General features: G+C 41.9%; 1 protein-coding gene across 1 annotated transcript in view; it reads left to right on the top strand.

The window, feature by feature from the left end:
* Positions 1–19,012, top strand: part of ADGRD1 (adhesion G protein-coupled receptor D1) — a gene marked incomplete at both ends in the record, with an annotated part of 115,518 nt that overhangs the window by 8,721 nt on the left and 87,785 nt on the right. The window contains 9 exons of the mRNA XM_080355477.1: positions 2,278–2,457; positions 3,618–3,872; positions 5,269–5,333; positions 6,092–6,247; positions 8,407–8,466; positions 9,271–9,388; positions 10,270–10,380; positions 11,647–11,722; positions 14,682–14,823. Of these exons, the coding sequence (XP_080211603.1) occupies positions 2,278–2,457; positions 3,618–3,872; positions 5,269–5,333; positions 6,092–6,247; positions 8,407–8,466; positions 9,271–9,388; positions 10,270–10,380; positions 11,647–11,722; positions 14,682–14,823 (1,163 nt within the window). The remainder of the gene's footprint in view (positions 1–2,277; positions 2,458–3,617; positions 3,873–5,268; positions 5,334–6,091; positions 6,248–8,406; positions 8,467–9,270; positions 9,389–10,269; positions 10,381–11,646; positions 11,723–14,681; positions 14,824–19,012) is intronic.

Genomic DNA, 19,012 nt, shown 5'->3' with positions numbered 1-19,012 from the left:
TGACAGTGGTGAGCTGAGGCTTTTCTATCTTTAATCATAAAATTATGAAACGTTTAAAAAAATGGTGTTAACAAGAAATGCACATAATATTTTGAGGGCATCATTGACTTGTGCTGGGCTCTCTGGTAGCACATTGGCAGAGTTCACAGTGCCTGTGCAGCAGAACTGCTAACTAACATCATCCGGACAGATATTTTGACTATGTGTCAGAAGAGCACGGTCAGCAGGTGAAGGGAAACGATAATCCCCTCTCTTCAGTGCTCAGCAGAGTGTATCTGAAGTACCGTGTCCCATTTCTGTCCCCTGACATCCCAGAGGTGCTGAGAAGCCAGAGTGAGTCCAGTGATGGCTCAGGCTGGGATGACACCAGTATAAGTTGGGGAATGACCTGTTGGAGAGCAGTGCAGGGGAAAGGGACCTCGGGGTGCTGAGGACAGCAGGGTGACCATGAGCCAGCACTGGGCCCTTGTGGCCAGGAAGCCAATGGGACCTGGAGTGGGTTAGAAGGGGGTGGTCAGTAGGTCAGAGAGGTTCTCCTGCCCCTCTGCTCTGCCCTGAGGAGACCACACCTGGAATCTTGTGTCCAGTTGTGGCCCCTCAGTTCCAGCAGGACAGGGAACTGCTGCAGAGAGTCCAGCGCAGCCACCAAGATGCTGCAGGGAGTGGAGCATCTCCCGTGTGAGGAAAGGCTGAGGGAGCTGGGGCTCTGGAGCTGGACAAGAGGACACTGAGGGGTGACCCCATTAATGGTTATAAATACATAAAGGGGGAGTGTCAGGAGGATGGAGCCAGGCTTTTCTCGATGACAACCAGTGATAGGACAAGGGGTAATGGGTTCAGACTGGAACACAAAAGGTTCCACTTAAATTTGAGAAGAAACTTCTCCATGGTGAGGGTGGCAGAGCCTGGCCCAGGCTGCCCAGGGGGGTTGTGGAGTCTCCTTCTCTGCAGACATTCCAACCCGCCTGGACACCTTCCTGTGTAACCTCATCTGGGTGTTCCTGCTCCATGGGGGGTTGCACTGGATGAGCTTTGAGGTCCCTTCCAACCCCTGACACTCTGGGATTCTGTGACACGGGAGGGAAGGCTGAGGCTTTTCCTTCCACTGTGACAAAAAGGGGATGCTGAGGACTGCCCTCACCTACCTGATGGGCGGATACAGAAACAGATGGAGCTGAACAATCTTGGAGATGCACAATGAAAACGTGACGGGCAATGCAGGTTCATTGAAGCACCAGAAATGCTGTTTAGATGCAAGGATAAAAGTTTCTTTGCAGTGTGGGTGGGGGCTGCTCAGCCTCCTCCTGTGGTGACAGTGGAATCCCAGCTGAGCTCTGAGCAATAAGCTCTGAAATAAACCCCGCTTTGAGCAGGCAGTTTAGACTGGGTGATCTTCAGAGCTGTTGCCAACTTAATTCATTGTGATTCTTTGTGGCCAAACCTCCTGTTTCTTTACTGCATAAGCTTCTTCTTGACTTGCTTGAACTCGGTTTTTATCGTTAGTGCTTTGTACTATAAATTCTGAGACTAACGTTTTTAGGAGCTGTTTAGTTGAGCCGTTTCCTTTGTAATCGCAATTGACTGCAGAACCTCTATAGCAGAGCCGCTGTGAACTCCTGGAGTGCAAGGAGGCTTGATTTGCTACTTGTTTCAGTCAAGCCTCTCCAGGTAACTGTCACTAAACAGACAAGTTGTCTTACAGAAACCGTATTTCTTTGCTAACGTTCAATTCAAAGAGTTCTTCAGTTTGGCAGCATAATACTAAAATTTGCTGAGAATTTAACAGGATTATTTGTGGACAAAGTTAATTACATGTGCACTTGGGGGATTGCGCTTGCATTTTGGGAAGAATTCTTTGATTTTTGTGTGAGAACCTCAGAATTTTTACTGTGACCTTGCATCTGTCCCTATAGTTTTTTTACATTGGTTCGTTGTTTTCAGCAATTATTGGAGCACTGGAGTGTGAAAACACACTTAATAACATGCTTGGAACGATGACTTTGTTACTTTTGGTGCCCAAAGAACTTTGTTTTAACTGGCAGAAGCTACTTAGGAAGCAATAATTACACACCGAGTATGCGCATGTGATGTGAAACTAAGAGACACTGATTTGGTTTTAAACTGTTAGAGCGTCGTTGATTTTAAAAACGCTGTCCTTTTTATGCTAGCAGATGATCTGTCTTGAAAGCGTTCTCACTCCCTGTATTCTACACTATTGGACATCTTTAATGACCCTTGGTTTTGCCATTCAAACCTCCTTTCACTTGCTTTCCTCAGGAGTAACGTTTTCGTTTTTCTGGAAGACTCAAGACCAGCAGGCCAAGTTCCTCCCTGCCTCTGGTGGACAAGTCATCTCCAGTGGCTTCAAAATCTGTTCAAACGAAGGCGAAGGCTCGGTGGAATTTTACACCCGTGGAAACGCGATGATGAAGTGGAAAGCAAGCTTTAGTCCCCCAGGTAAAGTTTATCCGATTTTTAATTTCTTGCTCTTTTATTTTACTCTTGCAGAGAGGTGTAGGGTGAGAGCACGACTTGAGGAAAGAGATGTGGATCTATACACATAGCTACAGAGCTCTGTGCTCAAGAATCCTCCTGATGCAGGGAGAGAGATGTAAAGTATAGACTGAAAAACCAGTGATGGTGTATTATAGAACAGCTGCCATTCAGTAACAGTCCTCGGACGCAACTTGGAGTTTTCTGAAGTGGAATTGTTATTGACATCAATAGATTGAGTGCTTAGATGGAAACGAACGCAGGCTAATTGCTGACAGTTCTCAGTATATTGTGAAACTGGATACATGTGCTGTCCTCTACTGCCTCCTAAATTAAGACTTTACTTGGTAACTGTCTAACTGGGTGCTTAGTGCTTTGGTCATTTTGCTGTCTGTTGAGCATCAATTTTTGCGCACCATGGCACAGTGTTAATAAACATTTTGGTGTATCGCGTATCTCACTGCTTCTGTCAAAACTGCGTGTTGTTGGGGTGCAGTATTACCTAGTGACTGGAACAAAGTCAGGTCTTTTAGTAATTCTAATAAGTCCCTAAATCTTTTCTTGCCTTGATTTGACCACTATACATTGGCAAAATAGTATGTTCTCACCTTGTCGTAGCAGAGTTTAGAAATCTTATTCTAAGAGAAAAGCTGCTAAATGGTAAGAATAATTCACACATTTTGTGGGTTATCCAGTCCAAGTGAAAATTAATATTGTGTTTTCAGCCTCTTAGTTACAACTAAGAAATGGCAGCAACTTTTTAATGAGTCTGTTTGCTTGTGCTCCAGTTCTTGCAGCCTTTGTGCAGTTCTTGCTGAACTGAGGTTTGAGACAGTATTGAAGAGGCTTCAAATCCTGGCCAATAATACTTAGCAAGTGTAATTTATGAAACTGCAGTGAACCCAAGTAAAAGTTCAGACAAAAGCTAACAGGCATTCTGCCAAGGTATGGGTTTCCCTATGGGTACATAGATTAATATACATGACATCAGCGTTCTATAATTCACTCTGAGCACTTCCTACACAGCTCTATAACATTGCACAAGTCAGCAAAAACCTACTGAACAGGAAGTCTCTAAATGGAATTGATTCATGGATTTTGCTGTGACTTGTAATGTTCTGCAGGTCCTTATTGGACTCATATTCTCTTTACCTGGAAATCGAGAGAAGGACTGAAAGTCTACGTCAATGGGACCCTGAACACCACTGATCCGGACGGGAAGGTTTTCTATGATTACGGAGACCCCAGTGCGAATCTGCTGACGGGGACTGAGGGGGATCAAACCAAGCGCTATGTGAATGGGGCGTTTGATGAATTCATCATATGGGAACGGGCCCTCACCCCCAATGAGATCGAGCAGTACTTTACCGCTGCTATCGGTGAGTACCTGCACGGCTGGCATCATTCATCCTCTGGAAAGATGCTGACTTAAATGCTCGGTGTGTAGGATTTGCGTTCATTGTACGCCTTTCAGCTATTGCATGTGATTTTTAGAGGCAGGAAAGGTCAGATATGAATGTCACTGAAGTGCTCAGCTGTCTTTGGATGGGCAGACTTTCTATCCTGGGCTCTAGCTCCTTAAAAGCATCATTAAAAATTGTCAAGACCTGAAGTATCCAGCCATTATTAGATCCCCCAGGATCAAGAGAAGAGGAGCAATAATTAGGCTTGAGGCAGACCAGTATTAAAGTCTGACTCTGGATTTCTGGAGCCAGGTCACTCAGTGTATTCCAGCAGCTGTGGGTAATAATGGTTATCTCTCCACTTCCTGGAACGATAAAGACTTATTAACTCATGTTTGCTTGTGATCTAAAAAACCCCCAAAGATATCAGCTGAAATGTAATAGAGGAGACAAAGAATCAAGATTAGAACAAAGACTTAGGAGACTGGCTGGTAAATCCTGTTAGTTGTTCTGTGGATCTGTGCAATAAACCTTCCAGTACAAGAAAGGCTGTTGCTATTAAGTGCTTGTGTGTTAGCAGCAATTAGGAAACATCCATCTCAGAGTAGAGCTCTGGGGCATCGGGAACATTTGGCTTTGCTGGCAGTTTCTCTGCTTTTCTTGCTCTTCCTCGGTTATTGGGAGCTCAAGCAGTTACACCCATCGCTCTTGTGCTTTAAAACTCACGGGAACCATTTTCACAACAGAAACCATTTGAATAACAGAATTTGCAATGCATGCCTGGAGGTGCAAATGTTTGTGACTTCCAGCTTTGATTACTGCAATCAAATACACACAAAATAGATTTTATCAACCAAGAAAATATAAACTAGTTCATGTAGAACTGACATCACTGAAAAAGAAAACCCTCCATCTGGTATATAATGAAGCAGTCGATTTGCTTTGGCACACAAATAATAGCAATTGTGCTCAGGTTATTTATTTTAAAATGTTTTTATTTTAAACAATGATTCCTATGAAAGTCTTTAAAAATGGAGAGAGTGCAGAGATGTCAGGAGAAGAGCCGGAGAACAAGGAGGGATGATGGTGTTTTAATGTACAGTTGTCCTTTTTTTCAGATATAACACTTGAGATTTCCTGTTTGCAAACAAAGGATTCATTATAAGTGTCTAAGGCTAAATTGCAAGGCTCATCTATATAAAAATGATGAGTAAAACTGATGACTCAGTAAATGAAATGCTTTAAACAAGCCTGTTTAGCTACGGCACTGAAGATAAATGTGCAGAACAGCAAATATCTGACTGTAGGTTAGAAGAGATTCAACCTGCAGTAGGAATATCAGATTTGTTAACACTCTCCTTTATTTCCCCAGGTGTGCAAGTTTTGTTTTCATCGACACTGCCATGGTCTGTGATGACGAGCACCACGAGCCCTGCGGTAGGACTGTCCTCCTGCCTCCTCTGGAATGGCACAATACATGTATAGATCAGTTACAGACCCCTCGCGCTTCACCATTCTCTTTAGTAGCGCTTATTTTAGTGCCCCAATTATAAACATTTTCAGATGAGGAGAACCTCGAGCTGCTATGGGAAGAAGGGAGCACCACAGAACTATTATGTGGGACAGATAAAGGGGATTCATTGGGACATAGAAATATTCTCTATATTTTAAAAAAAGGGGAAAAAAACTTCAGAAACTTCTGAAATATCTCAATGAACTTTGAAGACGTAGGACATTCAAAAACATTTTGCTAATTTTTCCTCTTAGTTCCTTTAAAATTAGAAAAATATATTCCACTACAATAATAAAATCAGTTTTTGTCTCTTCTGTAAATGCTTAATGAAAAAGATTTAAATGAAATAAAGCTGTCGTATGGAGAATACATACAATTAGCTGTAACCAACCTACATGCAATTAGCAGGACAGTGAAAATCCACTGGAACAGGTCCCTGCAGTGTTAATGTTCTGTTCGTTTCCTTTGTGTTCACGAGCACTTTCAGGAGACCATGGCCAACAGGACCTGGGTGGCTCATGAAAACCCTCAGCTGTGCCTGTTTATTGTTTATCCTCTATTTGTGTGTTTTCCCTTTCCCTTGGCTCATGTGGCCTCGTGTGCAACCACGTCCGCTACACCTCCAACTCCCAATAGATAACGGCTGGTGTTTGGAGCGATTTCTGATGTGTGTGTCCTGTAGGTGTCTACGAACGCCTACCAGCCCATCATCGCCAACCTGACCGAGGAGCGAGGGAACTTCCACTCCCCACACGTCCTGCTGGGCTACCTGGAGAACGTGTCCCTCAGCCTGCCCAACAGATCCCTGTCGGAAAGCACGGCGCTCAGCCTCACCGAGGTGGGTGTCTCACAGCTCCTGCGCAAGCTGGAACCTCAACTGCAAAATATACACATGATAAAAGCAGTAGATATTTTAGGAAAAAGCAGAATGTGAGCTTCAAGCAGAGAAAATAGTTTAAGGGTTTCTTTAGTCCTTGGGGGCGTAATTAATGTATAAATTGTAAATGTCTGGAATCGTGGCCACACGTCAAAAATAATGATTTATTTGAGCAGGAAACAGAGGAGTAGAAAATTTCTTCTTTTTGTCAGCTGTAAGTGTATTCAATAAAGAATATATAATTCTGGAAAAACAAACAGCATCTGTCTGCGTGGCCCAGCTGATCCAAAATACAGCAGACTGGGCAGTTTTGTGTCAGGAGCAGGATGTAAAGACACCGTGGTCAGTGACAGCAGCAAATGGAGCCACGTGTGAGCTGGGAGCAAGCAGAGCGGGGTGCGGGGAGAGCAGCTGTGGCTGCCCCTGAACTTGTCCTGTGTTATCTCTGAGATTCACACCTGCGCTAGAGGGTTAAAGTTCTCGGTTCTCTGGCTGCCCAGCCTCCCGTTGGCATTTATTGCTCCGGTGTGCGAGTTGTGTCTCCTCCAGCTTCCCCTCGGCAGGGTTGTGCGTTATTCCTGCAGCAGTTTGCAGTGGCAGGAGCGCAGACATATCACAAATCCCCACTGAAACTGGTTCGTGGAAAGACCAGGTCCAAAGATTAATTGAGTAATGTATTTTTAAGCTAATCCACAATGCAGAAAAAAATGAAAATAGAAACAAGGTGTTTCCTGCAGGCTGAGCTGAGGACGGGCGGTCATATTCTGCTGACATAAAGTCAGCCTTCTGTAAAACCGTGGGCGTCTAATTCCCTGATTTCAGCAGGCTGGAAAGCTGTTATTACAGTGATCAGCCCTGGCCACCCTGGTGATTGTTCCTCTAAGCCCGCAGGTAATACCAGGGTGACAAGGATTATTTACTCAGACAAAGAATATAAATAAATGCTTCTGAAAACGACGGGGACAGCAATTGACAGTTTCTGTTAAAAGCTTAGCATTTGCAAACCGCGGAGCTTGGATTTCATGGGTCACAGTTTAATATGTAGCAAAAACCCTTCTAAAAAGCTCTAATACTTCGTTTCCTTTGTTTTGCTGAAAATATTGTGGGTTATAAATTGAAAAAGGAACATCATCCTGTCAGATATTGTACCTGCTTCCCACATCATTTCAGTTGCCATTTTTCTGCTCACTCGTGCAATATGATGCTGCTTTGTGTGCCATGAAAGTGATTTGCAGACAGAAACGTGGGACATGATTATCTTTAGTGAAGCTATTTTGGGAGGTAAATGCAAGAGAGTCCTGCTCATACACACTGCCGCTGTCATTTGGCTGATTGATGGTTGGGCTTTGTATTGTCTGCAGTTAATTCCCTAAAGACAGGCGCTGAGCACGCGTGCTGTTTGCTGTGAAGTTATCTCTGTCCTGATTGTCATATGCCTCACAGGACAAGAAAATTTGATTGAAATGATAATGCAATAAACTTTCTGATTACTGACACATGTTTATATTGCATTGCTTCTGACAAATGTGACTTGTTTTCTGTTGTAATGCTGCTCAGTGGCTCCAGCACTCCTGCTTTGCCTCCCTTTTCAGTGGCCTAACACAACCTTTTGGGGTAATTCGGGAGTGATGCTGGAAAGAGATACTCGCTGAATGTGAACAGTGCCCACCGTGATAGATCTTGCCCTCAAAATCAACCTTTATGTGCAGCCATTAAGCAGACAGCAAACTGTACAAGTGATGGCACCCAGATATTTATCTAGTGCCATTGAAATATCTGGTCGTTTAAGACTCAAAGAGATATTAATGTCATACAAGTTAAGATAAAATGGGAGAATAAGGTCACTTTAGTCTTAGTTCCAGTGTTGGCACCTCATCTCTGGTACAATGTTTGCACTTTGGGAGTTTCACAGAGGTGTTACTTTTAATAAACTATTACTTTAAGATGTCACCATAAAGAACATGATGAAGGTGCTGCCAGGTGGAGATGAATCCGTGACTTGAATTGGAATGGGCTTGTAATCTTAAACTGAACCTAGGAAAATCCCAGCCTTGGATCCTTATCGGGAGACGTAGCTGATTAATAAACAATCCAATAATATAGTTTTATTTATCTTTTAGGCATTTTTAAAAGTTATTGAAGACTTTCTGTTATTGCTCAACTGGATCGATGTACCGGAGGTAAGGCAAATGGGCTTAGATGTGTAGGTTACTTTGGTTGCATAATTTCACATGGGTAGTAATGAAACTGCTTGTCTCTGTTATTCTTGTTGGCACTTTTTGCCAGTATGACTTACTTCTTTTTCATCTGCCACTTTCACATTTTCAGTAAAGACCCACAAGCAAAACAATTGTCATTTTCTTTTTTAATGTGTCTTTGAGGGTTAAAACAAGGAAACTTTATATACCACCGGTTCCATGTATTTCAGGATGAATGGAACACAGGTGTATTTATTATAAAATAATAGATATTGTCAATAAAGGGTTTAATCACTCCTTTTTTAGCACTGAACTTTTATAATTAAAAGTTTATATTTGCTTTGTAGATTGACATATAAACACTTAGAAAGTAGCTTTATACTGGGGCTCATTTTAACAAAGATAAAAGAAGGCCAGACTGTAGTGTCTCACGTTCCACAAGCAATCTGATACCACTCTTTCCATGTTGTCAAAATAATCTGCTCAGTTCTTGGCCTCGTTCTGCTGAATGCTGAGTATAAATGACTGTCAAAGGCTGATGGGGGCAGATGGTCATTTGGAGACATTCTATAAAACACACTATTTCATAAGGTCAGGCTCTGGGTGGCCTCAATTTGTGTAACGTTTTATCTACTACATGTGGAAAAGGTTGTGGCGGCAGTCACAATTTGCCTTTGGACGGCTGAGTGATGATTCACACAGGAATTTAACGTGGCACCTCAGCATTTTGGGCTGTGATCTGCAATTTCCTTGGTTGTAGAGCTTTTTCTTCTTTTCTTCCACCAGAGCGCTCATATATTTGGAAGTTTAATTCAAACTATTGATAGTGTGATGGCCCATATGACGTGCAACCTGGACGAAAACTCATTGCCTTTAACCGTGGAGGGCATGTCATCTGTGGCAGGTACAATTTAGCAGACATGTTCTCTCTGGACTGTCTGCATGTCCTCAATGTCTCTACGCTTGCAGCCCCTCCTTTGCCAACACGAAGGAGGAAATCAAAGCAGAGAATTTTCTGGTTTGATTATTCTGTTTTGAATGGCGTGTTTCAGACGTAGAAAGGTGACTGTGTGGGTAGTCTGGGCAATCAGCTCTGACCGTACTTGGACTTCCTTGAGTTTATTTGGGAAGAGATTTAGAATATGAATTCTAGGAAATGAATCTAGTTATACTAAGAGGCGGTTGAAGGGCTTAGAGCTCTTTTGCAGCACTTCAAAGCTGCCCATGTCTGGATGCTACAAAACCTTAATTTTGCAAGGTTTTTGCAATAAATTGTAAATAATAGGAATAGTTCTGACCTTCTAGGAGAATCACATTTTCCTGCTGTTTAGCATCCGAGAACTGTAATTTCATCTGTGTCTCTGGGTGCCACAGGTAGCGAAGGTAATTTATCTGCTCTGCCTTGTTGAGACCGGTGTGAGGGGGCAAAGAACACGAGCACTCACCGCTACCGTTAATTATTGCACGTACTCTTTGGCCACTGGTGTTCTCCAACGGAGTTAATGCCTTCAATGGCAGCAGAAGAGCGTTATCAATCTGCTCTGCCTGCCCTGGTGAGCTCAGTATTGGAGTGTGGGTGAAGTGACCCATGGGATATTAACAGTACGTGTACAGAGTCAGATATAAAAGGCAATTTTATACTTGGGGAATTTACTGTATTTTCTGCAAACATCTGGTGGTTTACGTTCGAGACGTGCCGTAGCTATTAGGGCGGTCTAGTCAAATAGCCAAGTTGGTTGTAGAGGCTATTGATTTTATCGTATTTTTGTTTGGGTTATCGCACAGATTACAGCTTGGTCAAAATGCATCCTCAGACTCTGAATTTGTCCCATTATCGATTTCCATCTCGAGGACACAGTTATATTTCCATTCCCAGTGAAGCTTTTCATGAAAAAGGTAAGGAAAAATTTAAAGGGAAGAGCAGAGTCATGCCAACAGGGTATCTAAAAACGATTTTGCTCGAGAACAGGTTTTGGTTTGCTTTCTTTTTCCAAGTAACCAATTTGATTGCTCTTGAGAATACTGACTGTAAAGAGGCAGCAGTTGCCCTGTCACACTAATGAATGATTGATGTGGTAGGATTTTCATACTACTTGAATTAATCTTGAAAAATACAGCTGGGCCACAGAGACTGAAGCCATTTAATTTTGACATCTTTTTACATCAGAGCAGCTGTAATTTCATAAATTATTTTTAATAATCTGAACGAGTTATTTCAAGAAATTCCAGGATGTCAGATCAGGTCTTACTTATCCCTTCATGCAGAATCACGCTTCAAATTTTGTATGAAATTAAAGTATAAAATGGCAGGTTAAAGCAACAGCAGCTACAGAAACAAGATTTAAACTACAGACCAGACAAAAAACCACAGAGCTCAGAAATCCACATCTATGCTAAAATTTTAATAATCTCAAAAGCAAGGTGTGACACAAATATGAAACTCTAGTCAAGAGTCCAAAAGAACGAGGTTTGGAGTTAATGATCTATGTTTTAATCAGGGTTTGCAGGAAACTATTTACAAAAACATTTACCCGCATCCTCAAATTTCGGGAAGTCTGATCCATGTGCCCTCTGGGCTAACCTAATAATTCATTATTCCGTTGACACTAAAAATACTTGGAACCCAGCAAAAAGGGCAGTAAAAGATACCTGTGTGGCTGAGACTTACAAAACATGTCTGTCTCTTCACTCAAATGCTGGAGAACCCATAAATACTTGGAATGCACCCAGCAAAGGGACACCCAGCGTGGAGATCAGCACCATGTTTGAGCTCCATAACCTGCGGTTAATGGTGGTGGTGGTGAAGTAGCCTTGAGATTGCTGTGAAGACATTGAGAGGTTGACTCGGGGATGTCGTGCAACCCTTTCTAGTGCTATGTGCGGGGATTTAAAATTGTCAACTGATTACTTAAGCAACTTATTTTGGAAGTAGAGTTGCGCAGGGCAGCCATCCTTCTATTTTATTTTGATATCTATCTCCTGTGCTGTACTGCGAGATGTCCGTACTTCTTCACTTAAGAGAATAGTCAGAATTCTGCTAAACCAAAGACATGGAAGTTGACAGAAGTCCAGGCTCCTAATTACCATGGCATTTCAGATCTAGGAGAGAAGCATCTCCCGTGTACACTGTTCTGAGGAATGACCCCTGTTCCCTTTTTGCAGCTTGGATCACCATCGTGGGCCTGCTTTACCATAACATGCATTATTTCTTCCATAATATCAACCCTATGGATACAAAGTAAGTACCTCAGACTTCTCATGCTGTAACAGCTTGTTTATTACCTTAGTGATACACCTTTATAACAGTTGTGTCATTATCAACTGTAAATAAATTACGAGCCATAACCCTGATTCTGCTATATTGAAGACATGTAGTCATTAACTAGAGAGAGATTAAAGCTTACATTAGATGTTTTATGCTTTGGTAAAATAGATTCGCGGAGCGACGTGTTTGTCTTTTTTTGTCTTCTCCTTGCATTCATCAGATCTGGTATTAGAATGTCATCATTTTAATCTGTCTCATAAAATGAAATTACGTCTTTTCTCCTGACATATATAAAGATAAAGCTTGCACTTAAATGAAACAAGTAAGGAAACATCACATCCCTCTTTAGATAAAATCTGAATCCTAATCCTAGAAACCTGTAAAGGTAACTTTATAACAGGAGACCAGGCAATGCTTTAAAGACCTTTTGTTTTATACGCTGCATCAATGAAATCATTAGCAGATAAGATAAAGTAAATGCAGAGCTGTATACCTCTCAGAAATACAGTTCCTGGGGGAATTTTGCAATGCCGTGCATGTAAATCATTACACTTTCCTTTTAAGCTGGTGTGACTTCATGTATTTGATCTTCACTGGGGTACATAGATTAGTTTAAACTTTCTCCTTGTCTTTTTCAATCTGTGACTTTTCGCTGTGCTGTTTGACAGCAGGAGGAAAGATGCGGCATCTTGACAGGGGTTCCTGTTCTTTCCATGCGGTTACAAGGGAGGTTGTGACCATGAGAACTCATTGGTGAAGTTCAGGGGAAAGAACCCTGGCTTAGGATCCCATTGATCACACCGAGATAATCACACAGCTATTACTAAATGGCATTTTTACATCGAGTAGCAAGCCGAGCTGCTGTTTATCCTGCATGCTCTCAACAAAAGGGCACTTAGCAGCTGGCTGTAAAGGAACCATGTCATTAGTGTGCATTATTCCTTACTGACACAGAGAAATACAGGCCATAATTTATGGCTGCTTATGTTTTTCAAGCAGGAGGATCAGTGCAATTTATTAAGATAGAAAGCTCAGCTTCCTAAAGAGAGGAAAGGAATTAATATGGTCTTGACTTCAGTCAAAGTTTAGCAAACACAATATGGTTAAGGATGCTGCCTATCCAAACACTGTATTCTAATGCCTTGTCATCGAGCTCCTGGGGCTCTGATATAGCAAAATAAAACAGTTATATCACCTTTGTGCACATGCTCTGGATGTCATGGAATACGACAACCTGGAGACCCATTCCTGTTCCACCGAGCTGTATGAATGTACTTGTACAACTCTGGAGAAGGAAGGATCCGGCCCTATGGTGATGTTAAAGAGAAGCACAAAGACACTGGAGAACAAACACCTCCGAGATTTGACCTATTAGAGAGCGGTGTAGGTGAAATGGACCTGGGGGTCCTGGTGGACAGCAGGGTGACCATGAGCCAGCACTGGGCCCTTGTGGCCAGGAAGCCAATGGTACCTGGGGTGGGTTAGAAGGGGGTGGTCAGTAGGTCAGAGAGGTTCTCCTGCCCCTCTGCTCTGCCCTGGGGAGACCAGGATGAGCTTTCAAGGTCCCTTCCAATCCCTAACACTGTGTGATTCTGTGATTTCCATAATTAATCCAAACAACTTGAACTGTTTGCAGTACATAATGCACTACAGAGTCATGTCTATGAAATTCTAGATGCAGGTCGGTCCAAAACAGCATTTAAATCCCAGTCACGCAGGGAATGCCAGCTTAGCGATTTTTTCCTCTGTGGAATCAGACCCCAGGTATTCAAAAAAACCTTTTGAAAACAAGTCTGCACTTCTGCTTGGTTTTCATTTTTTGTGCTGTGCTATTTTAACTTTGCAGCTTATATTTCAGTGCAATAACAAGGCTTTCCCAGAGTAGTTTGTTTTAAAGACTTTCTTTTATGTTCTTTCTAGCTCTGTGCTACTTGAGCACCTGTAATTTGAAGCCTGTCTATTTTCTTCTTAAGGGCAACTCTCTTTTTTCCTTTTGCGGTGGAAAGCTCAAACCCAACCTCTCGGAGCTTTTGTGCTGCACAGACAGATGGCTTCTATTTCCAGCCTGCATAAATAGCAGCTTCTCAGGGGAGTCGCTTTTGATTCTTTACAAAACAAAAATCAAAGCGAAAAAAGGTTTTGAGCCCAGTTCTGCTCCTGCTCGTAAAGTCTGTGTAAAGCTGTAGGAATCCCACTGAATGACAACAGGATCCTGCACAGTCTGTTACTGATAGTGAAAAATGTTACGGTACAGCCAAATGGATCTGAGTTACTCCTGAGTGTGAGAAAATGTCAAAGTCATAAGTTTGAGCTGAGAGCAGAAATAAAAGGGTTGTTATGTACCGCGAAATTAATTCAGCTGAGGAAAGAAAGTATTACCTGGGCTAACGAGGTGTTTAGTCAGGCTCAGCTCTGTGTGTTGTGCTCTGACTCACTCTTAACAAACCTAAGTGGACATAATCAATTTTTTTTTTCAAAATAAAGCTATAAATTACTTCTAAATATAGTCCTACATAGATGTTTATATGCATCATATATGTGTCTTATACACTGATATGCATGTTTAATTAGACAGCCTGAAATCCCTGCGAGTTTGCTCCTGGTTTAGGTTCCTTTGCTTTGTTAGGTTATTTTTAGATCGCTTACTTTGTTTTATTTTCTCTGATTATCTAAAGCACTTTCAGTCAGGTGGAAACCTTTGCAAGAGGAGCAGAATGAAGGACGCTTATGATCTCCCAATGTCCAAAGCTGTTCCCTATAGTTTGTAGCTGTTGCTTCTAGCCCTGTAGGATCTTTTGGGGCCAGCCCCCTACAGAAATCAGTTGAAAAAGCATTGAATTGAAATGAATTGAAAAAGCAGGTCCTGCGTTCCTCTTGTGGATGAACCAATTTTGGTTGTTCTCCTTCCTTAATGTATTTGTTTCTTTCGCAGGATTGCTGAAGCTGCTGCCCACAAAGGTTACATGATCTCAGCGACCAGTTTCCTTATCTCCATCAAGGTGGAACCTCTACCCAGGCTGTCTCACAATCTCTCAGGATCTCCCCTGATCACCATCCAGCTCACCCACAGACTGGTAGGTGAAATGGAAGCTACCTATTGAGGCCATTGCTAGGGCTGTCCAGGACTTCACCCCTTCTTTGTATTTCTCTTCTAATTTCTGTGGGAATTTTTAGGAGCAGGTGGCATTTGTAACTACAATATTATATTTTTCCAATCACTACACTTCAATGATTTCTGTTTCCATTGCTGCAAAAAGGCTGATTAGTGCACGTGTTGAACAAGGTGAAGTGACAATATAGCTTCAGGCCTTTCCGTAAGTATTATTTATGGATGTGTTTGTGCAGTCTGCAATAGGCCGGTATGGATTACTGCTTTCTCCTTAAAGCTGTCAAAAACAAGAATTCACTTCTTTCTTTTGCGTTTGGTCTTAATCCACATTGATATAATTGAGGTGTTTTGAATGTTCTCATGAATAAACGGAGAGAAATAACTCCTCCAAGGGCAGATACAATATGATGGGCAGAGCATCTCCGGGGTAGCAGTGGAGCAGGTTCAGGTCACTGTAACGTGAACTGTCCTCTCCAGAGAGCAAAGCGTTCTGGGTCTGAGAAACAAGAAACAAGACCACCTGAGAAAACCTGAAATTTTATTCAAACCGATCAATTTTGGTAAGACATTCCAGTTTCACCAAATTAGCGTATTCCAGCAGGAAACTGCAAAAAATACCTGGTTTTGTTTGATCTGGGAAATGAAGGCATCTCTGTCTTGGTGGTGGAATAGAGAAGAGCTGAGTTCAAACCCAGAGGTGCTGGCGTGAGGCAGCATCTGTGACCCACTGACAGCATCGAGTGGAAAGAGAGGTTGCAATTCTTAAATGTTTCCTAGAAAACATCTCCCATATTCTTCTGAATATTTTATCGTGCATTTTTTTTCCTTCAACAGCTATTTTCAAGCCATTTTATCGTCTTCCTTTGGGGCTTCTGATAAAAATGGAGTAGGCTACAGAAAACAAATATGTGGAAAGAGCCTAAGGCATAGAAATGAAAAGTGTTGTTTTGCTGACAGTTTTTCAAGCTAAGAACTCTCCTGAATGTCCCCAGTTGCCTCTTAGAGGCACTTGTGAAGACTGTGTTTTGTGTAGATCATTTATATAATATACTTTGCTTTATTTATTCGGGTCCCTCCTCATGCTTGTGTCTGATGGTTTACTGGCGGGCTGTTAGACAAACCTGGGTGTTTTTTCTTTACGCCTGTTGATTTTAACGGTGAAGATCACCAGGATCGTGGTATACAGATACAAATTTTACATGTCTCTAGTTTAGTATGTGGTATGAACATGTCTGTCCAGCATCCTATATATAACAGACACAGGTTGTGTGGGAGCTGTGGGCTCCAGGTAGAACATTTTGTGCTGTATATCGTGTATTGGGGGAGCAGGTTTTTCCTCTCCCAGAACTGGCAATATGTTCGCAGGCCATCAGCTGTTATCTGCTGCACTATTCCTATGGTTATTTCCATTTTCCACCTGCGGGAATGTTCAGGTGTTGCTCATGCTGCTGACGGCTGCTCGGATGTGACTTGTTTCCAGTGTTTGGGGTCTCTGTGTAGTGTGGTTTGTGGTGTGTGTGTTTATTTATTTAAACGTTGCTTTTTAACATCCTTGTAGGAAATAGGGAAACTTACACCATTGTGTTAGCAGCTTTGGAAAAGCAGCTCAGTGCTGTCTGCCCTCTGAAACCAACACAGGTCCTTTCTATCGTATTATTCCACTCTCTGTCATTTAGTTCAATATCCTCCCTACTCTAAAAGTAGAGTTTAAAAAGTGAAAGATTCTGGCTGCAAGATCACTGTTTTAAAGCACTTACTTTATTTTAAAGAATAACAGCGAAGCTATTTATGTAAGTTTATGATTGAATATAATGACAAAACCAAGAGCATAAAATGTGGCTTAGAAACCTGTTTCATCCATTAAAATACTGTTTGCTTGTTGTAATAATGGGAGAAACATTTGAAGTGGATACCAGTGTCATTCTTAGAGCTGCCTGTTTGTTCCACATAATGCTCTCAGTTTAACAGAGCGAAGTGTAATAAGAACAGGTGAAAAATAACAAGGTATGCTGGTTTGGGTGGAAATGAGTTAATTGCTCGGCTGGGGTTTTCCTTTGGGAAGCCCAGGGTGGGCAGAGCTGCTCTGCTCTCAGCTCTGGTCCCACCATAGCAAAGCACTGGTAGTTCCTGCAGGTCTGGGAGATAGAGATAAGGTTAGAGAACATTTTCATTGGGCTTTTAAAGAGGCAATGGGACTTTTGCCTCTAAAAGGCACTTGGTCATCATCTTTTGTCTGGCCAGCTGTGTACAATATCCTGAGGTTTGTTTAACATCGTTACTGATAGGAAAATGGGACGACAGAAGAACCCGTTCCCATTTGTACACAAATATTAGCACAACCATGAGAGAGGCGAATCAATGCGGAGCCAATTTATTTTTATGGTGAGTTAAGTGTTGACTAATTTATATATTGATCGAGGAAAAACCATGTCTTTTGCTCCCATCTGCAGAACAAAGGTATAATCCTTCACTGGATGGACTTTGCCAGAAAAACTGGAATAAGATACAATTAAAACTTTGACTCTTCGGGAGTACCACAAATAGGCAAAAGAAAAGAAAAAATAAGGCTTGTACTTTAAATCTTTGTTATAAAGAATACAGAAAATCCATTGAGTTCAAATGAGAAATGAACGTAGTTACAGCTAATTTTCTTGCTCCTGGGCAACCTTAGAATACCCATAGTTATTGTGATGATATACAGCATCTCTTAAAATACAGCAATAGTTCTGTATTGTTAATGTTATTAACAGAAACATCCCAGGACTTTTCTCGTGGGAATCCATTCTAAAAGCCTGGAAAGGTGCACTAACAAAAAATATAGATTTTCATCTAGTGTATTGAACATTGCCTATTGTGAGAATCAGGATTGCATTGTATTAAGCTGTAATGCATAGGAGGTTTCATTTCCATGTCAGAACAGACTTAATCCTTGGGAGGCACAGTTATTGCCTTGTGTTATCACTTATCTGTCCTGAAACAAGCCTTGAATTTACAATTCTTGTTAACGAGCCCTTTGCCTTTGAGGTGGATACAGGAGCAGGAGTGCGGGCATCAGCAAGCAGCTGGATGGTTTTTGAAGTGTAGAAGTAAAGTTTGCTTTCAATTTTAAGTGTAGTTGCTGACTTTAATTTTTTGGATATGTGGGTCATTTTTACATGCCAGTTTCCACTTAGTATCTATGAAATTACCTCTTGCCTAAAGAAAATAACCACCGGTGGCTGGAATCAGCGGTTGTCAATCTGCTTCTCCTCGTTCGTGTTTCCGCTGGGGAGTAACAGCGCGTCAGCAGCTGGAAGCCCGTTCATACTGAGCAACAAACCTCGACAAAATCTTGCTGACTTATAAACCCAGAAATGAATTCCACAGTTATCCTGTTTTACAGAATTGGTGGCATTTTGTGCTACTTCCCACTCGGCCTTTGATTGGACATTTGTCACAGGAGGAGAAGAGAAAATGACAGGGTTTCTATTTGACGTGATCAAATCTGGTGCAGTGATGTGGAGTTCTGTCCCAGTGGGAAAAGTCATTTTTAAATTCTATTTAATTCCTCTTGTTTAAGCTCCTCATCAGTGACCACATCCTCAAAGCATCCCTGAATGTGGTGATGTCTTACTGCAGGAATTCCAGCTGCTTGTGCTGCATTTAATGAACTGTCAGGGTTTCTGCTATAAAAAATTGCGTTCCTTTGCATAGTGTTAATACAAGTATATACATATTTAAATGTTATGAAAAAAATTTCCTGCGGAGGTGAAGTAGCCAACATTCAGATCTTAGGAACTTTGTTTAAAATTATAAACAGAAAAGCATAACATAGCTCTGCAGCCATTCCAACCCGCCTGGACACCTTCCTGTGCAACCTCAGCTGGGTGTTCCTGCTCCATGGGGGGTTGCACTGGATGAGCTTTCCAGGGCCCTTCAACCCCTGATATTGTCTGATTCTGTGATCCCCACTGAGCGTGGATCCTGTAAAACCTCCCTTGATGAGGTCAAGCTGGTTTGAAGTGGCAGAAATAAACTGGAGCATTTGAAATAGCATAAAACTGGATTCAGATTCAAAATGCCTAAATTATCTTTTTTTAAAAAAAAAAAGTCAGAAATAGTTTTGCTGATTGAGAATTTCAAATTCACTGGAGTCAGATGCTTGGAGAGAGTAT

This window comes from Nesoenas mayeri (genome assembly GCF_963082525.1).
Source record: "Nesoenas mayeri genome assembly, chromosome: 17".
In the NCBI taxonomy this organism is placed as follows: domain Eukaryota; kingdom Metazoa; phylum Chordata; class Aves; order Columbiformes; family Columbidae; genus Nesoenas; species Nesoenas mayeri.
This window is presented reverse-complemented; position numbering and strand designations above follow the sequence as displayed.